Here is an 18,255-nt window from a genome sequence, read left to right on the forward strand (position 1 = left end):
CGGTGTACTGTGAACTTAATAGCAGATCCCGTGGGGAGCAGATGTAGCGCAGGAGGTTGAGCACCTGCTTCCCATATACAAGATCCCAGGTTTGATCCCTGGTACCTCCTAATAACAAACAAATGAAAAAACCAACTTGTGGGAGCTGATGTAGCTCAGTGGTTGAGTGCCGGCTTCCTACATAAAAGATCCTGAGTTCAATTCCTGGCCCCAGTAACTAATTAAAAGAAAAGGAATCCCTGCCTTCATGAACAGTCTGATGGGAAGATAAATATTAAATAACTCTGTGCTTATAATGTGACAGTTACTTTGAAGGAAAATTACGTGTGACAATAGCATTGTAGAAGGAATTTTCACATTTACCTATAAAATGGTTTTTGGTAACTTTAAAAATAGTACATAGAGCAGTTACCCTTCCTTTCAGTCTTGCTGAATAGCAGGCTTAGCAAGAACATCCACATCCTTACCTTGGGCTTGGTTTGAGGTGTTGGGGAAGGCGGTTGGGGTGAGGAAAGGGAGAGGAAACTCTCCCCTCATCCTCCTGTTATCAGGCCGCAGCCCACCCCGCTTCGCAGCAGGGAGAGACACCACCTTACCACAATGAGTTATCACATGAATTATTGTGACAGCCACGAACCAGCACCCCCACCCCACCCCCTTGGTCACCCTGACCTCTGGCTTTGAGCCCTCTTCTGACCAAATCACGATGATGAGTATTTGGGGGTGGGTGAGTAAGGGGGGGAGTGGGAGGGGATGGAACCAACTTTCTCTGTATTTTGTATTGTATGTTTTCTTCAACATGTAGCCAATCAGTATCTTGTCAATATAGTCAGCCGATCTATCGAAGAATAAAAAAAAAAATAGTACAGAGCTTGGAGTGGGCCATTAGTCAAGCTTTGTAACATTTTTACTATGCTCTTGACATTCTTTATTATTTTTTTTATATTCCTTTTCTAAAATGTTGATGAGGGAAACGGACTTGGCCGAGTGGTTAGGGCATCCGTCTACCACATGGGAGGTCCGCGGTTCAAACCCCGGGCCTCCTTGACCCGTGGAGCTGGCCCATGCGCAGTGCTGATGCATGCAAGGAGTGCCGCCCCACGCAGGGGTGCCGCCCCACGCAGGGGTGTCCCCCGCGTAGAGGAGCCCCACGTGCAAGGAGTGCACCCATAAGGAGAGCCGCCCAGCACGAAAGAAAATGCAGCCTGCCCAGGAATGGCGCCGCCCACACTTCCCGTGCCATGAGTGGACAAAGAAACAAGACGCAGCAAAAAGACACAGAGAACAGACAACCGGGGGAGGGGGGGATTTAAATAAATAAATAAATCTTTTTTAAAAATGTTGATGAAAAAGAAGGCTTTATAATTTTTCTGTTATTCAGTTAATGAATATTTATTAAGCACTTCTCATATGCTTAGAATATAGGGGAATCCAGATACTATACAAGATATAGCCAATATTGTTAGAGTTTTTAAATATAATCAAAAGACTAAATTAATAGCTATCTCACAATAATGAGTATGTCAGGCTATCTTTAAATGATGGGTTGTGGTTTCTAGATTAGATATTGTAGAAAAAGAAGAGGGACATCACTGAAGTTCTAGAATAATTAAGAGAATGCTTCGTGGAAAATATGGAAACCTGAATTAGGCTTTGTTTTTGTTTTATACTATAGGATTTTTTTTTAAGATTTTTAAATTTTCTATTTATTTCATACCCCTCCCCCCACCCCCACCCCCACGCCGTTTGCTCTCTCCGTCCATTCGCTGTGTGTTCTTATGTGTCCTGTGTCTTTTTGTTGCATCATCTTGCTGTGTCATCTCTCCATGTGTGCGGCGCCACTCCTGGGCAGGTTGCGCTTTTTTTGCGTGGGGCGGCTCTCCTTGCAGGGTGCACTCCTTGTGCATGGGGCTCCCCTAAGTGGGGGACACCCCTGCATGGCATGGCACTCCTTTGAGCGCATCGCCACTGCGCGTGGGGCACCTGACCACACAGGTCTGTAGTCCCTGGGTTTGAACCCTGGACCTCCCATATGTAGGCGGAGGCTCTATCAGTTGAGTCAAATCTGCTTCCCTCAATTAGGTTTTGAATGATTAATTGAATTTTTATATATATATATAGAAGAAGAAAAGGTGGACATTTCATGTGCTTGGGTTTTCTGTGATATTAAATTTACCCACTTCCCTATTTTCTCTGTAACATTTCTAGACAGGTTTCTTTACTGTGATAAACTCTGCTTTCTTCTTTTTACCCTTTTCTTTCAAAACTTGGCCCTCTTGTCTTATTACTATAGTTGATATCAGAAATCATGTTTAAATGGTAACTAAATTTACGTCTCTGGCTCTCTCTTTTTTTCTCTTGATCTCCAGAGCCATATTTCTCATCACCTCTGCATCCTTAGTATACCTCAAACTGAACATATCCAAAATGGAAGTAATTCATTTTCTTGCCCCAAAACACTCTTTTTTGTCTGAAGTATTTTAATTATAATGTGGTTGTCATCTTTTCAAATAATTTTAGCTTCCAAGTCTTCCTCATCTACACATCCAAGCACTTGTCAATCCCTTTCCATTCTGCCTCTGAGATAGTTATTGCAGAAAGGTATATAGCAAAAAGCAATCTGATTAACACAGTTTCTTGCCTTCTGAAAGAATATAGAGCGATATTTTCCTGTGTTAAAAAGGAAGGCAAACCTTCTGAGACAAAATGAAGTGCAGAGGAAACCAGTTGCGGTTCTCAAGAGACCTAACCAATTAAACAGAAAGTAAGTACTAAGTATAAGACAGTAATGTGTTATCCTGCATAAATAAAGATATACTTCTTGCACTAAGTATTTAGAGAAATAGATTTGCAGTGATTCTTCTAAGTATCTGGACATTTAACAAGATGCTATTTGAGATAGCATCCAATATGTAAGCATTCTACAGTAGTTTCCTTATTTCCTAGACCCAGGGCAATGAATTCTAAAACTTTTTTAAAAGCCACCACTTGCTTCTTTAGATCTCTTGACACAGAGTAAAATAGCCAAAGTGGATCATTTTGTTAAAAATCTAACACAAAATAGGGAACTCAAGGCAGATTTATTATTACTAAGCTCACAGTGCATGGTGTTTATGGAAAACGCAAATTAGAGATAATTCTACGTGAACACTTGTTAAGCTAAAATTGCTTTTTATACTAAATTGAAAGATATAACAAAAAGTTAAAATGTTATGACCTATTATAGTTATGGCATTTTGTTTTCTTTAAAGACAAAGTAAGCAGAAAGGAACTTCTCAAATCACAGCCTATTATTTACATGAGACTACATGTTCATTGGGCTAGCTAGGGTTGTGTCAGAGTGACCAAGGGAAATTTTGCTTTTGAACATCTTTCAGATTGGAAGTAAGATTAAGTAACCTCTTAAGTACTTACTTATAAAGAGTACAAGAGGAAGCGGGAGGAGGTGATACTATTTTTTCAAGATATTCTCTATGATTTTCAGCAATTAGACTATAATATATTTAGGTGTGATTTTTTTTTTTTTTGTACTAATCCTATAAATTTGTAAATTTTTTGTCTTTCACCATTTAGGAGATCGCATTAAATATATTATTTTAAATGTCTTCAAAACTGATCTTATGTTGGAATGATAGAATATTTGGGAGATAAATTAGTTTAGAATTAATCAGAATATTAAGTGATATGCTGCAGAAGAAGATACTTCTAAAACAAATCTCAGTAGCTGCATATAGATAAGGAAATAATTTAGAGTTCTCAAATTACGAACCTTAGATTTGCAGCCCATGAGTTTAACTATTTTTGCTTTTTTTTCCTGAAGATGTCTGAATGTTGTCTAAGTGTCTTAAACTATTTATGGTTTGTGTGTTTTTGTTACAGAAGTAACATTCCAGCCAATTTTACCAGAAGTGGAAATAAATTAAGCCATCAGAAAGACACACGTCAGGCAACTTTTCTTTTTAGAAGAGGCCTAAAGGTATAAAAAAGCTTTGATGGTATTTTCTTTTTGCCCAAAGGATCCTGAGCAGCCACCTTTAGCAATCCGAATCCATAGGAATGACTCATGGTTGGGATTGGGATTGGGGTGTGGAGAATGTGACATTAGATTAGCTCTTTCTGGTATATTTTTCCTGTGCTTTGTCTTACTTTTATTGCCCTGAATAGCAATGTCTTGAAAGATTTAGCATGTTATTTAGGAGTAGACTTTTATTTAACATTTTTTCTAATATTAGAACTCCAACAGAGAGATGTTGCCAGAATAGGTACACTCCTCATGTGTACACCACACTGGGTTATAAAGTTACAGGGTAGTACAGCTATTTTGATTGAATCCTCTGTTTTCTATGGGATCTACTGCTTTTTTTCCCCCTCTTCAGGTTCAGGCCCAGTTGAACACAGAACAACTGCTAGACGATGTAGTAGCAAAGAGAACTCGTCAGTAAGTTTGAATTTGTTTTTCAAGATATCATTTCAAAAACCCCAGAATATTACCTATCCAAATTACCATGTGCCCTAGTCCAAAAGAAGTTGAATAAAACCACAAAAAAAATTAACCATTGAGAGAGCCTGAGAAAAATCTTACTTCGTATTTTTTTTCCAAAAAAAAGCTTTTAAGTTTTTGCATGTCAGTGTTGTAACAGTTTTAGCACCAAATACACGTGTTATTTTTCTAATTGCCTGTTTATTCCATTTTAATGAAATTGCTTATTCTTTTTTTCTAAACAATTTTAAAACCTTGAAACTGTTTAGGGAATAAATAGAAGAAAATCCATGAAAGCTTTTAGAAAATCTGTAAAAAAAAATTTTTTTTAAAGAATACATTTTCTTTACACATTTTTTTCCCTCATCCCTATAAAAGTCTTTTAAAACTCTGTATTTGTCTTTTAGAATTAATACTTGCCAAGTGTAAATTATAACATCATGATTCCAGAAATGTAATTAACTTTTGAGATTAAATCATTTAAAATTATGGCTACTTTTTGAAAAACAAAACATAAAGTAATGGTCCAGGCATGATGCTCACTAAAATGGGGCATGATTTTGAGCATTTGAAGTGTAACTTTATTTGAACTTGGTGCTGTAAGTGCTTTTTTAGCACAAGGATCATGATTTTGGAAACTAAAAGGAAGGAGATGAAAACCATTCTGTTTGCTTCTGCAGTGAACAGTATTTACGTAATTGTGATGATATAAATGCTGCTTATTTGTTTTGGACTTTGAGCATCAACTTATAGACAAAACACAAAACAATTTGGTAACAACAGTGTAAATCTCAGGTTTTGACTAATATAAATACAAAAGGTAGAGCTGACAGAAAGTAAGAGGTATAAAGTAGGAAAAGAGGTGCAAGAAAGGAATACAGGTGCTGCTACCCTTTCATACAAAGTAAGGGCTCAAGAGACAATGAAAGAAATAGAGGCTTTTTATATTTAAAATTATAGGCGTATCTCTTTTTTTAATTTCATTTCATTGTGCTTTGCAGATCCTTTTTTTTTTTTTTAATTTTTTCTTTTTTTGGATGAAGGTTTGTGGCAACCCTGTTTTGAGCAAGTCCGTTAGTGTTGTTTTTCCAACTGCATGTGCTCACTTCGTGTTTGTCACATTTTGGTAATTCTACGGTATTTCAAACTTTTTCATTATATCTGTTATGGTGATATTTTTGTAATTGTTTTGGGGCACCATGAACTGGGCCCATAATACAACAAACTTAATAAATGTTATGTATGTTATGACTGTGTACTGACTAGTCATTCCCCCATCTCTCTCCCTCTCCTTGGGCCTCTGTATTCTCTGAATCACCATAATATGAAAATTAGGCCAATTGATAACCCTACAGTGGGCGGTGGACTTGGCCCAGTGGTTAGGGCATCCGTCTATCACATGGGAGGTCCACAGTTCAAACCCTGGGCCTTCTTGACCCGTGTGGAGCTGGCCCATGCGCAGTGCTGATGCGTGCAAGGAGTGCCATGCCATACAGGGGTGTCCCCCGCATAGGGGAGCCCCGTGCTCAAGGAGTGTGCCCTGTAAAGAGAGCCACCCAGCGCGAAAGAAAGTTCAGCCTGCCTAAGAATAGTGCCGCCCATGTGGAGAAATGACACAACAAGATGACGCAGCAAAAAGAAACACAGATTCCTGTGCCTCTGACAACAACAGAAGTGGACAAAGAAGATGCAGCAAAGAGACACAGAACAGACAACTGGGGTGGGAGAGAAGGGGAGAGAAATAAATAAATCTTTAAAAAAAATAATAACCCTACAATGACCTCTTAAGTTTGCAAGTGAAAGGAAGTCACACATCTCTCATTTTAAATCAGAAGCTAGAAATGATTAAGCTTAGCGTGGATGGTGTGTCGAAAGCTAAGAGAGGCTGAAAGCTAGGCCTCTTGTGCCAAACAGTCAAGTTGTGAATGCAAAGGAAATGTTCTTGAAGGAAATTAATCTTATTGTGCATCTCATACTTGGTCACCCAGGACCTCTGATGGAGATGTACAATGAGATTAAGGTTGTTTTCATGCCTACTAATACAACATCCATTCAGCAGCCCAGATTAAGGAATCGTTTCAACTTTCAAGTCTTAATGATTTAGGAAATATATTTGCATATAGTTGCCATAGATAGTGGTTCCTCTGATGGATCTGGGCAAAGTACATTGAAAATATTCTGGAAAGAATTCACCATGCTAGAAGCCATTAAGAACATTGGTGATTGATGGGAGGAGGCCAAAATATCAACATTAACAGGAATTTGGAAGAAAGTGATTCCAACCCTCTGGGATTACTTCGAGAGGTTCAAGACTTCGGTGGAGGAGTAGCTGCAAATGTGGTAGATATAGCAAGAGAACTAGAATTAGAAATGAAGCCTGAAGATGTTATTGAATTACTGCAATCTCAAGTTAAAACTTTAATGAATGAAGACTTGCTTCTTGTGGATGAGCAAAGAATGTGGTTTCTTGAGATGGACTCTATTCTTAGTGACAATGTTACGAACATTGTTGAAATGAAAACAAAGGATTTAGACATCTACTATTACATAAACTTAGTTGATAAAAGAGTGGCAGGGCTGGAAAGAAGTTCTATTCTGGGTGAAATGTTATCAAACAGCATCACCTGCTACAGAGAAATCTTTCATGAAATGAAGAGTCAATCAGTGCAGCAAACTTCATTGCTGTCTTATTTAAAGAAATTGTCACAGCCACCCCATCCTCTTATAACCTTCTCCCTAATCAGTCAGCAGCCATCAACCTTGAGGCAAGAACCTCCATCACCAAAAAGATTATGACTCACTGAAGGCACATAGAATGTGCCTTTTGATGAAAGAGTGTATATTGTTATTTTAGACATAATGGTATTGCACACTTAATAGACTACAGTATAGAATAAACCTAACTTTTTATATGCACCGGGAAACCAAAAAAATTGTATGACTCTCTATATATTTACCTTATTCACTTCATGTGGTAGTCTAGACCTGAACCCACAGTATATTCAGTGTATGCCTGTATATCAAAAGTAAAATAGTGATAAAAGCATGAAACATTTGCTGGTAGGTAGAAAAGGTAGAGAATAGTTTGATGAGCTAAATCCTTACTCATCATAGCAAGATTTTAACAACAATAATCATGTTTAACAAACTGGAGGTAACCAACAAGCAGTAAAAACTGGAAAGGTTAGAAGTACTGCCTCTGGTGCAGGAATGGGAAGGGGGAGAATAGTGGGATGAGGAACTGTTTGTTTTCATTAGAAGCCCTTCTGTACTGTTTGACTTTTTAATAATGTTACATGTATTTATTACATTGGAAAATATTTAATAAGTAAAGTGCACACTTCCTACACCCAAGATTATGATTGCGTATCGTGAATGAATCCAAGTATTTGTATTTCTTAAATTCTAAGGAAAAGTTAATGACTGTTTTTAAAATGTATGTTTTTATGTGATCATATTAGAGAATTGATAAACTTCAAGTATAATTTTTTTTTTTTTGAAACTAGATGGCGGACTTCTACCACAAATGGAGGAATTTTGACTGTATCCATTGACAATCCTGGAGCAGTGCAGTGCCCTGTGTAAAGTCTTTTTTTTTTTTTTTGGAAAAATTGAAACTTAAACTCTGAATATATAAGATAGTAGAAAAGTATTGGGTTTCAGAGTATGATGTTCAAGAATAAAGTGAGGTGCAAGGATAAAAGTAAATACTGCTGGTATAAGATCAAAATAGAATAGAATATTGCAAAGTAAATTTGAAAGTTCCCTTTTACTTTGGTTTATCTACACCAAAGTAACTTAATAATTTCTTTTATATTTTTTGTAAAAAGTTCTATATGTATAAAAAGAAATACATTTGTATTTTTATGTATCAATAACAATAAATGAGATAATATACATTTTCCCCTCTGCCCCCAGTATATTTTGGACATCTTTACATTTCAGAACATACAGATCTACTTTCTTTTTAAAGGCTCTATAGTGTATTCTGTTATCTAGATGACCTTAATTAGCCATTTATTTTTCTTCTTTTGATTGTTAAATCTAGTCTGATTTCATTTTAATTTTTTCCTAATAGAACTCAGAAACCAAGATTAACTCGTACTTCTGTGCCCTCATTCTTGGCAAAGCGGGAGCAGTCTGATATAAAGAAAGTTCCTAAAGGTGTCCCCCTACAATTTGACATAAATAGTGTTGGAAAACAGGTAAGTTTTTTCTCTGTGTTTCTTTGAACCATTCACTAGGAATATTTAATTAAGAAAATAATTACTTTATAATGAAATAAGATGTCTAAGCAACATTCCTGATGTATATTAGGTACAATTTTATGCTTTCATATTTAATGTTCTAGCATTCACAGAAATACAGTATTCATATTAGCTCCATATTCTTTCCCTTTCTTTTCTCTGATATTTCTTCAATTGCATTATTAATCTGTTTTTGCGTATGTGGCTTTTAAAACTCAATTATAAGTTTCTTTATCCTAGTTTTAAAATCAGTATCAATTTTTCTTGTTATACTCACCTATAAGACCCTTTACTCCTTCTTTGTGACATTTATGCCAATTATACAAAATAAATTTTACTGTCTTCTTGTTAAACTATAGTTCCATAGAGTGAAAGGATTTTTTTTCGCCGTCCCTCCTGCATCGTTATGAGTCAGGCATAGTGCAGTATTTGTAGTGGACACTGAGGAAATATTTCTTTAGTATGAATGAAAGAAAGCACTTTATCTTTTTTCAACTAAATAATATAAAGAATTATATTTATAGTAAGCCAAATTTTCCCTCTACACCCACTTTACAAGGACATTATTTGAAGTGGGTTCAATTAGGAAAAGCAGAAGAGAATGCACTTTGTCATCTGTTTCTGATGGTTCGGATTTCATTTCTACCACCATCAAACTTTCTACTTTTTTCTCTTAACTTTTTCAGTCACAGGTTATTCAAGGAATAAGAAGCTGGACTCTAAAGGATAGTGGGAAACTTTGATGTATGAGGAGATGGGTGGCTGGATCTTGCTTTTTCATGGTAGTTTTCCCCTAAACCACAACCTTACCTTTCTGAGTAGGGTTTTCTGTCCATTAAGGAATAGGAAGAAATGAAAAAGTACACACTACTTAACAGCTTTTCTACCATATTTGCAGGAAATATATGCTAACCTGATATTTGCTAAAGTAAAGTAAGCATGTTTTATTCGTCATAATCTATTTCTGTATTTGAAGTATACTAGATTTGTCCATTCATATTTTGAAGGTTTATTACATTGTCCCCGTATATTTTGTAGCTGAGAAAGGAAGGAGGATTGTAGTTAATAGGTTGCCTTTTTATTTTTTAGAGAAGTTATAGGTTTTAGAAATATGCATAAAATAAAGAGTTCCTATATACCACCCTATTAACAAAATAATTTGACTTTCTATTTTCTATTAAATATTTTAATTTAATTTGAATTTCATTTTGACCTGGAGAGATCTGCCTAAAATTTATTTAGCAAACTTATTAGTCCTTAATTTGAATGCTGTATTCACCACATTATATCACAAGCGGTTTGGGAAGCCTTCGTAAATGGGAAGGTGAAATATTGAATCATCTGATAAAGAGGAAAAAACTAATTTAGGAAAATAGTTTGGCAGTAACTTAAAGCATTAAACATAATATGTATCATAAGACCCAGTCATTCCATTCCTAAATATTTACCCATGAGAAACGAAAGCTTATGCCCACACAGAGACTTGTAAACTCTTATTCACAGCAACTTTGATTTGCAGCAACCAAAAACTGGAAACAATCCAGAAGACTGCCAAATTATGGCATATCCATACAATAGAAAACTACTCAGCAAAAAATAATTATGCTGAGAAGAGCGGATGTGGCTCAAGCAGCTGAGCACCTGCTTCCGACCTGGGAGGTCTCGGGTTCGGTTTCTGGTGTCTCCTAAAAACAAAAAAATTAACAACAAACAAACAAATGAAGAGACCAACTCAGGGGAGCCAATGAAGCCCAGTGGTTGGGTGCTGGCTTTCCGCATATGAAGTCCGATACCTCGAGATGCCAGAACACCCATCACCACAGACACACATACAAATACATGATTTGATTTCATTTATATAAAATTCTAGAAAATGCAATCTAATCAATAATGACAAAAATAGATTAGTAATTACTTGAGGAAAGGGGGGTGGGTCAGGTGGAGTGAAGAGGGAGAGGTGGATTACAAAAGGGCCCTGGAAACATCTAGGGGTGATGGCTGACAAAACTCATCAAATTGTACATCTTTAATATGTGTAATTTAGTGGACTTCAAAAATACGTGAATAAGGCTATAAAAAGTAAAGGGGGAAGGTATACAATATTGAGGAAGAAAATTAAGGCTAATTCTAAAAGCCAAAAGATCTGGGGTTCAATCCTATCTCTTACCATTTTACATTCCCACCAGCAGTGTATAAAAAATGCGCAGTCTCGCTAACATTTGATATGGTCAGTCCTTTAAAATTTAGTTTTCTAGTGGATTGGTAGTGGTGTCTCATTGTGGTTTAAAAAATTTTTTGCATTTCTGTAGTGCCTTTTGATACTGAATATCTTTTCTTGTGCTTATTTGCCGTCTGTGTACCCACTTTGGTGAAACTGTTTATATATCTTTTCCCTGTATTTATTGGATTTCTCTTGATAATATTGCACTGTAAAATGAATATATTCTGGATACAAATCCTTGATACATGTTGGGTAATCTTGAGAGCAGTTTGAAAAACATCTTCATCTACCTGGGGAAACTGATTCTTAAAGAAAGAGCTGTGAATTGACTTCTTCTCAAAGAATCATTATCTTCCTGATTGATTCACAAAAGGAAAGTATTGTAGATTTTGAGGGAAAAGAATCAAGGTAAAGCCTTTTTCTCACCTTGCATTGGCAAAACTTACCTCTTTAGCATTTTTGTTTAACTGTTGAGTGAAAAACATCTTACCAATAAGTATAAATGTCATATACAAATACTGGTATGAGGTAAAAAGCTATATATGAATGTTGTATACAACTTTAGGGTTTGCACTTAATTCTAAAGTGTTCACTTCCATTCATGTCTATTTACACTATATTCCTATTTACTAAGGAGGGAGATGTCTTCTTTATATATTGCTTCATTGTTAGTAAGTCAATGCATGTTCTCGTTCTGGGATGTTCTTTTTGTGCAATAAATGCTTAAAAATTAAATATATATATATATACACATACATATATATATTTAATTTTTTTTTTAAGATTTTATTTTTATTTATTTAATTCCCCTCCCCTCCCCCGGTTGTCTGTTTTTTTTTTCTGTGTCTTTTTGCTGCGTCTTGTTTCTTTGTCCGCTTCTGTTGTCGTCAGCGGCACGGGAAGTGTGGGCGGCGCCATTCCTGGGCAGGCTGCTCCCTCCTTCATGCTGGGCGGCTCTCCTTATGGTGCACTCCTTGCGCGTGGGGCTCCCCTACGCGGGGGACACCCCTGTGTGGCACGGCACTCCTTGCGCGCATCAGCACTGCGCATGGGCCAGCTCCACACGGGTCAAGGAGGCCCGGGGCTTGAACCGCGGGCTTCCCATGTGGTAGACGGACGCCCTAACCACTGGGCCAAAGTCCGCTTCCCTATATTTAATTTTTTCACTTCTAGGAGGTACCAGGGATTGAACCCAGGACAATCGTACATGGGAAGCAGGTGCTCGGCCACTGAGCTACACCCACTCCCCCTTTATAAATATTTTGCAAATATTTTTTTCTCATCTGGTCACTGCCTTTTGTTATTATTGTAATAGGGTCTTTTAAAGTCCCTGTTACAATTTGTGCTTTTTATGCTCTGTTAAAGAAATCTTTGCTAAGCTCGTTGTCACTGTGACTTTCTCACTTTTTTTTTTTCAGTTCTAGAGTTTTAGTTATTATACTTAAGTTTTTTATTTTTTATTTTTCAAGATATGTATTTTTTTATTTATTCCCTCCACCCCCCGTTGTTTGCGCTCCCTGTCTGCTCTCTGTGTCCATTCACTGTGCTAGTCTTCTCTTTAGGAGGCACCAGAACCAAACCCGGGACCTCCCATGTGGAAGAGAGGTACTTAATTGCTTGAACCACCTCAGCTCCCTGCTTTGTTTTATCTCTCATTATCTTTCCTCTGTGTTTCCTTGTTGTGTCACCTTGTTGTGTTAGCTCACTGCGTCTGCCTGTGGCGCCAGCTCATTTGCTGTCTTGCTCTGTTTCCCCAGGGAGCACTGGCAACTGAACCCGGGACCTCCCGTGTGATAGGCAGGAGCTCAGTTGCTTGAGCCACATCTTCCCAGATTTAGGTTTATGATTCATTTCACCTTTTTTTTTTTAATCTTTATTTATTTTATTTTATTTCATTTATTTCTCTTCCCTTTCCCCCCCCACCCCTGTCCGAGTTGTCTGTTCTCTGTGTCCATTTGCTGTGTGTTCTTCTTTTTGTCTGCTTCTGTTGTCAGCGGCATGGGAATCTGTGTTTCTTTTCGTTGCATCATCTTGCTGATATCAGCTCTCCCCTGTGTGTGGCGCCATTCTTGGGCAGGCTGCACTTTCTTTTGCACTGGACGGCTCTCCTTATGGGGCGCACTCCTTGCACACGGGACTCCCCTATGTGGGGGACACTCCTGCGTGGCAAGGCACTCCTTGTGCGCATCAGCACTGCACATGGGCCAGCTCCACACGGGTCAAGGAGGCCCAGGGTTTGAACCGCGGACCTCCCATGTGGTAGATGGACGCCCTAACCACTGGGCCAAGTCTCCTTCCCCTCCAGAGGTCTTGACATCTTATCTTTTGTTATAATGTATACCTAAGTGTTTTTATTTTTTGACATTGTCATATATGGAATTTTTAAAATTTGAATTTCCAATTGGTTACTGCTTATGTATAAAAATACAGTTGATTTTTTTTTTGATTACAGATTTATTTAGGTATAATTAAATTACATACAATTCACCTTTAAAGGGTACAAGTCATTGGTTTTTCGTATATTTACAGAGTAGTGCAGCCATCACCACAGTCAATTTTAGACATTTTTCATCACCTTTAAAAGAATTCCCATACCCTTTAGCAGTCACTCCCCAATTCCTGTTTACTCCTGGCCTTTTGAGGAATTGCCAGACTGTTTTCCAAAGTGGTGGTTACACTCTTCTACATTCTGACCAGTAAGTATGAGGGTTCGAAATTTCTCCATATCCACCACCAACACATTTCTATCGTTTGATTATGGTCATTTATGTGGGTCTGTCACTGTGGTTTTGATAATTGATTTTTGTTGTATTAATCTATATCCTGTGACCTTGCTAAATGTGCTTACTACTTTCACCAGTTGTTTTGTGTATTCCTTAGGATTTTCTATGTAAAATGTTAGCAGTATGTGTTTTTTTTTATAAATTCCCTTTATCAGATTTAGGGAGTTCCCTATTATTACTAATTTGCTGAGAATTTTTATCATTATTGGGTGTTGGATTTTGTCAGATACTGATTTTGCATTTGTTGAAATGAAAATCTCTGAAATTGAAGATAAGAGTGGACAGAAATTGGACCAAATGTATTTTATTTTTATTTCGTTTTGTTGCTGTTGTTACTTTTCACAAATGGTGAAAGTGTAATTTGGGTGTGCTTTCTGTTGTTAATTAAAAAAAAAAACAGTATCAGAAGCATCACTAGAGTTGGTGGCACAGCCTGAAAATAATTTACATAGATGCATCTTTGGGGTGTATGAATTATAGATCTTATGTTTGTAATATGTAATTTATAATGTAGACATTAAGGTGGATAGGAGAAAATGGATTCTGAGTCAGACTGCCTGGTTTAAATTTTGGCGCTATTACTAGGCAAGTGAACTAATTTCTCTAAACTTCTCTAACCAGCTATCTTGTCTTGTTATTAGGGTTAAATGAGGTGGGTGGTACGCATAAATATTTAGGAAATGTTAGCTCTTGTTACTATTAATTATTATTATAACATTACTGTTCCAAAGAAAATACTGCTTACTGTCAAGTTGTTAATTGCTTGTTTTTCTTTTTCTCTAGACAGGGATGACTTTGAATGAGCGATTTGGGATCCTGAAGGAACAAAGAGCCACTCTCACATTCAACAAAGGAGGAAGCCGCTTTGTAACAGTGGGATAGATCCCATGTCAAAGGGACTTTATAGTGACGACTCTATTTGAAAAGTTAAATTGCTTGAAGAGTTTGTCATAGAAGATCAAGAAACTTTATTTCAAAGTATTCACAACACTAAATAACTCTTTATTATTTTTATTTTTGAAGTTTTTTTAAAAAACATGTATAAAATAATACCCTGAAAGAATAACAGGGAATATTATACCTATCTGTTCTTAAAGTTTTCATGGTTGGCTCAGCATACAATCCTTTATTTGATTACTTTGGTTCTTCATGCAGCAGAAGAAAGACAAAGATAGAAATTGATTATTTTTATGATAGTGGTATTTAGTATCTCGTCTCCTGTGCCTATTTTTTTAGACTTTGTCATGGTAAATCTTGGTCTTTGGAAATAAGAGTAGGTCCCTTTGTTGCTGTCACTTATACTTTAATGGTGTTGATGTAATAAGTGCAGTTGCATTTTCTTCCATAGAAATGGTTTCTTTCTAAAATTCATTAGAATTCCAGTTTGGAGTTTGAAGATTTAAGGGAATATCTGGAACTCAGTTTTTTTTTTTTCATATAGTTTTAGGTTAATCCCCAAGACTGGTAGTTCTTCAGTGACAAACTTGAAAAAAAAGAAAGAAAGAAAGTGGCTCAAGTCATTAGTCTCAGTTTAAGATGTTGGTATTGAAAGGCTGTAAATGCATGTTTACAACGTTATCTAATAGGGCCTTGGAGGAGAAGATACAACGTAAAAAATCTGACAGTTTGAATTTAGTAAGTGAAGAAAGTATAAGGGGAAGTAGCAGCAGGTTGAAGAACAGGTAACTGAGGTGAAAAACCTCAAAACCTAGGTTATATAGGTATTCTGTTTAGATAAAGTATAGTGTGGGGTCTATGTCCACAAAGAATTTTTCAAATGATTTTTAAAGAAATTATAATTATCAAAATGGATAGAGTCCCTGAAATATTTGGGTAGTAAAAATAATAGCCGTAAAGTCCTAGACTTTCTTCTTATTCAAAAAGTTAAAATTGACAAGCAGTGTACAACTCCAAAAACAAAAATACACTTGTTTATGTCACAAAGGGAAAAAATGCAAACGTGATGAGAGAGAGATACATTATAACCTTGCTTTAAACCTCTCTGATTTATTTTATGGTATAAAGTTCAGGCATTTGTAGGGAGAAAAGAATTTGGTCATTGTGTGCATTCCCCCTCCTGGGACAGGACTGGGCGGGGAAGGGGGCATGGAATGGGAGCTGTTAACCTGTTACGTTATGCCAAGATCTGAGAGTCCTCAGATAGTTGTACACTGTAAGCTTTGGTATAATGCCAAAATGCAGCAAGATACTCCAGCTACAAGTTATAATTTTGGTTATTGTGAAGCTTGGTCTTTGGTTTTCTGTAACGTTAAAACCTCTAAATAGGTGTTACTTTCTCTAGAGTATAATATTAGTGTTGACTTTTCCTGTTTTAAAACAAAAATCCTTTATCACCCTTGCCTGCCTTTCATTGTATACTAAACTTCATTGTCACTCATACTTTTTGGGTTTCTTATTGGTTTATTAAGAAGCTAGCCATGGAAAGCTATCAATAACAGTTTCATGCTTATACCAAAGAATTAAATCTGATCCTAAATATCTGGTATTTTGCTAGTACTTCTACTGATAAGGGGTTATCAGAAGTCATTCACAGTATTTGAAAACAAACCCTAGTCTCTCCTTAGCTATTTTATGCTTTTTGTAGAGGCCAAGGTACCATTGCAAAACATTTTTGCAAGTATGAATGTTTGTATTTGGTCCAGGAACAAAACATTTTAGACTGGTTAGAATTTCTAATAGCTTATTTTAAAGCAAAGGAAAAGCAACTGAACATGAGTTTGTTGTCTCCAGAAGAATTTATGAAAATATGGTGTAAAGATACTTTTCATTTTCCTGTTATTTTAAATATTATACAGAGCTATTATTAATGACATTTTTTTAAAGCCTTAAAAACCCAAATATTGACATTAAGTGAATCAAACACCAGTCTTTGGTATATTAAACTTTTGTTTTCGTGCATCTGTAATTTAATTTTCTTTTGTAATACAAAATTTTGCCTTTGGTACAACTAAATTAAAATTGAGTGCTAATATGTTGTATATACACAAAAGAATATGCTTTGGTGGAGGAAAAATGTCCTTGGAAGTTAAGCTGCTAATGTGGTTGTAGTCATCCTTTTTTAGTTTTTAAAGTTTTTCTGTTTGTTTTTTGTTTCTTTTTTAAGCAGGATGCAACTTAAAATTCCCTTTGCATCAAGGTGTATGCAAAACATTGATGCAGTGCATCACAAAACGAAAGTTTATATTTAATGAGGAGGTGCTTTACACTGTACTTTTTGGTGTTTTTTGGAAAAGTTACATTTAGATCTGTTCTGAAGCTGTTCATTTTTAAATAAAATGTTACAGGTTTCACATGATTTATTCTTAGTTATAAAGATTGAGTTGTGGGTTTTAGAGTGTTCTGTGTTGTAAGGAACTTTGTAGTGATTATTAAATATATAATTATTAGGGTTTGAAACGTTACCTGTCATTTAATTTGGTAAATCAGAATATATAGGCTCTCATATTGACATCCCTCTGATTGCCTTTTGACCATTTCAATCATAGCTCCAGTAGGAGGGTAAGCAACAGGAATTAAAAAAAGAGAATTTACTTAGATTTACTTACATCAGAGGTAGGTGAGCTTTTAGACATCATCCAGTTCAACCTTTCATTTTACATCTCAGTAAAGTTAGGCCCAAAGTGTTTTTTTAAAGATTTAGTTATTTACTCCCCCCCCCCCCCCCCGGTTGTCTGTTCTCTGTGTCTATTTGCTGCATCTTTGTCTGCTTCTGTTGTTGTCAGCGGCACAGGAATCTGTGTTTCTTTTGGTTGCGTCATCTTGTTGTGTCAGCTCTCCCTGTGTGCGGCACCATACCTGGGCAGGCTGCACTTTCTTTTGCGCTGGGCAGCTCTTCTTACAGGGCGCACTCCTTGAGTGTGGGGCTCCCCTACACAGGGGACACCCCTGCATGGCAGGGCACTCTTTGCGCACATCACCACTTGCACGTGGGCCAGCTCCACACGGGTCGAGGAGGCCCGGGGTTTGAACTGCAGACCTCCCACATGGTAGACAGACACCCTAACCACTGGGCCAAGTCCACCGTCCAGGCCCAAAGTTTTTAAGACTTGTGTGTAGCAGAGTCACTTTTTGAGCCCAGATCTTCTGATTCTCAGTTCATAGCCCCAAAGTTTTTAAGACTTGTGTGTAGGAGAATCACTTTTGAGCCCAGATCTTCTGATTCTCAGTTCATAGCCCCAAAGTTTTTAAGATTTGTGTGTAGCAGTGTCACTTTTTGAGCACAGATCATCTGATCTCAGTTCTGCACACAAGTCTTAAAAACTTTGGGCCTGAGCGGTGGATTTGGCCCAGTGGTTAGGGCGTCCGTCTACCACGTGGGAGGTCTGTGGTTCAAACCCTGGGCCTCCTTGACCCGTGTGGAGCTGGCCCACGCGCAGTGCTGATGCACGCAAGGAGTGCCCTGCCGTGCAGGGGTGTCCCCCATGTAGGGGAGCCCCACATGCAAGGAGTGTGCCCCATAAGGAGAGCTGCCCAGCGGGAAAGAAAGTAGTACTACATTTCATT

At 37.1% G+C, this 18,255-nt stretch overlaps 1 protein-coding gene across 1 annotated transcript in view; it reads left to right on the top strand.

The window, feature by feature from the left end:
- The window catches only part of FYTTD1 (forty-two-three domain containing 1), a 36,488-nt gene extending 19,441 nt beyond the window's left edge, over window positions 1-17,047 (top strand). The window contains exons 4-9 of the mRNA XM_004465833.3: window positions 2,652-2,764; window positions 3,880-3,976; window positions 4,377-4,438; window positions 7,987-8,061; window positions 8,559-8,685; window positions 14,515-17,047. Coding sequence (XP_004465890.1) covers window positions 2,652-2,764; window positions 3,880-3,976; window positions 4,377-4,438; window positions 7,987-8,061; window positions 8,559-8,685; window positions 14,515-14,613 — 573 coding nt within the window. The 3' untranslated portion in view covers window positions 14,614-17,047. The remainder of the gene's footprint in view (window positions 1-2,651; window positions 2,765-3,879; window positions 3,977-4,376; window positions 4,439-7,986; window positions 8,062-8,558; window positions 8,686-14,514) is intronic.
- Window positions 17,048-18,255: the final 1,208 nt, after the last annotated feature.

This window comes from Dasypus novemcinctus, chromosome 4 (genome assembly GCF_030445035.2).
Source record: "Dasypus novemcinctus isolate mDasNov1 chromosome 4, mDasNov1.1.hap2, whole genome shotgun sequence".
In the NCBI taxonomy this organism is placed as follows: domain Eukaryota; kingdom Metazoa; phylum Chordata; class Mammalia; order Cingulata; family Dasypodidae; genus Dasypus; species Dasypus novemcinctus.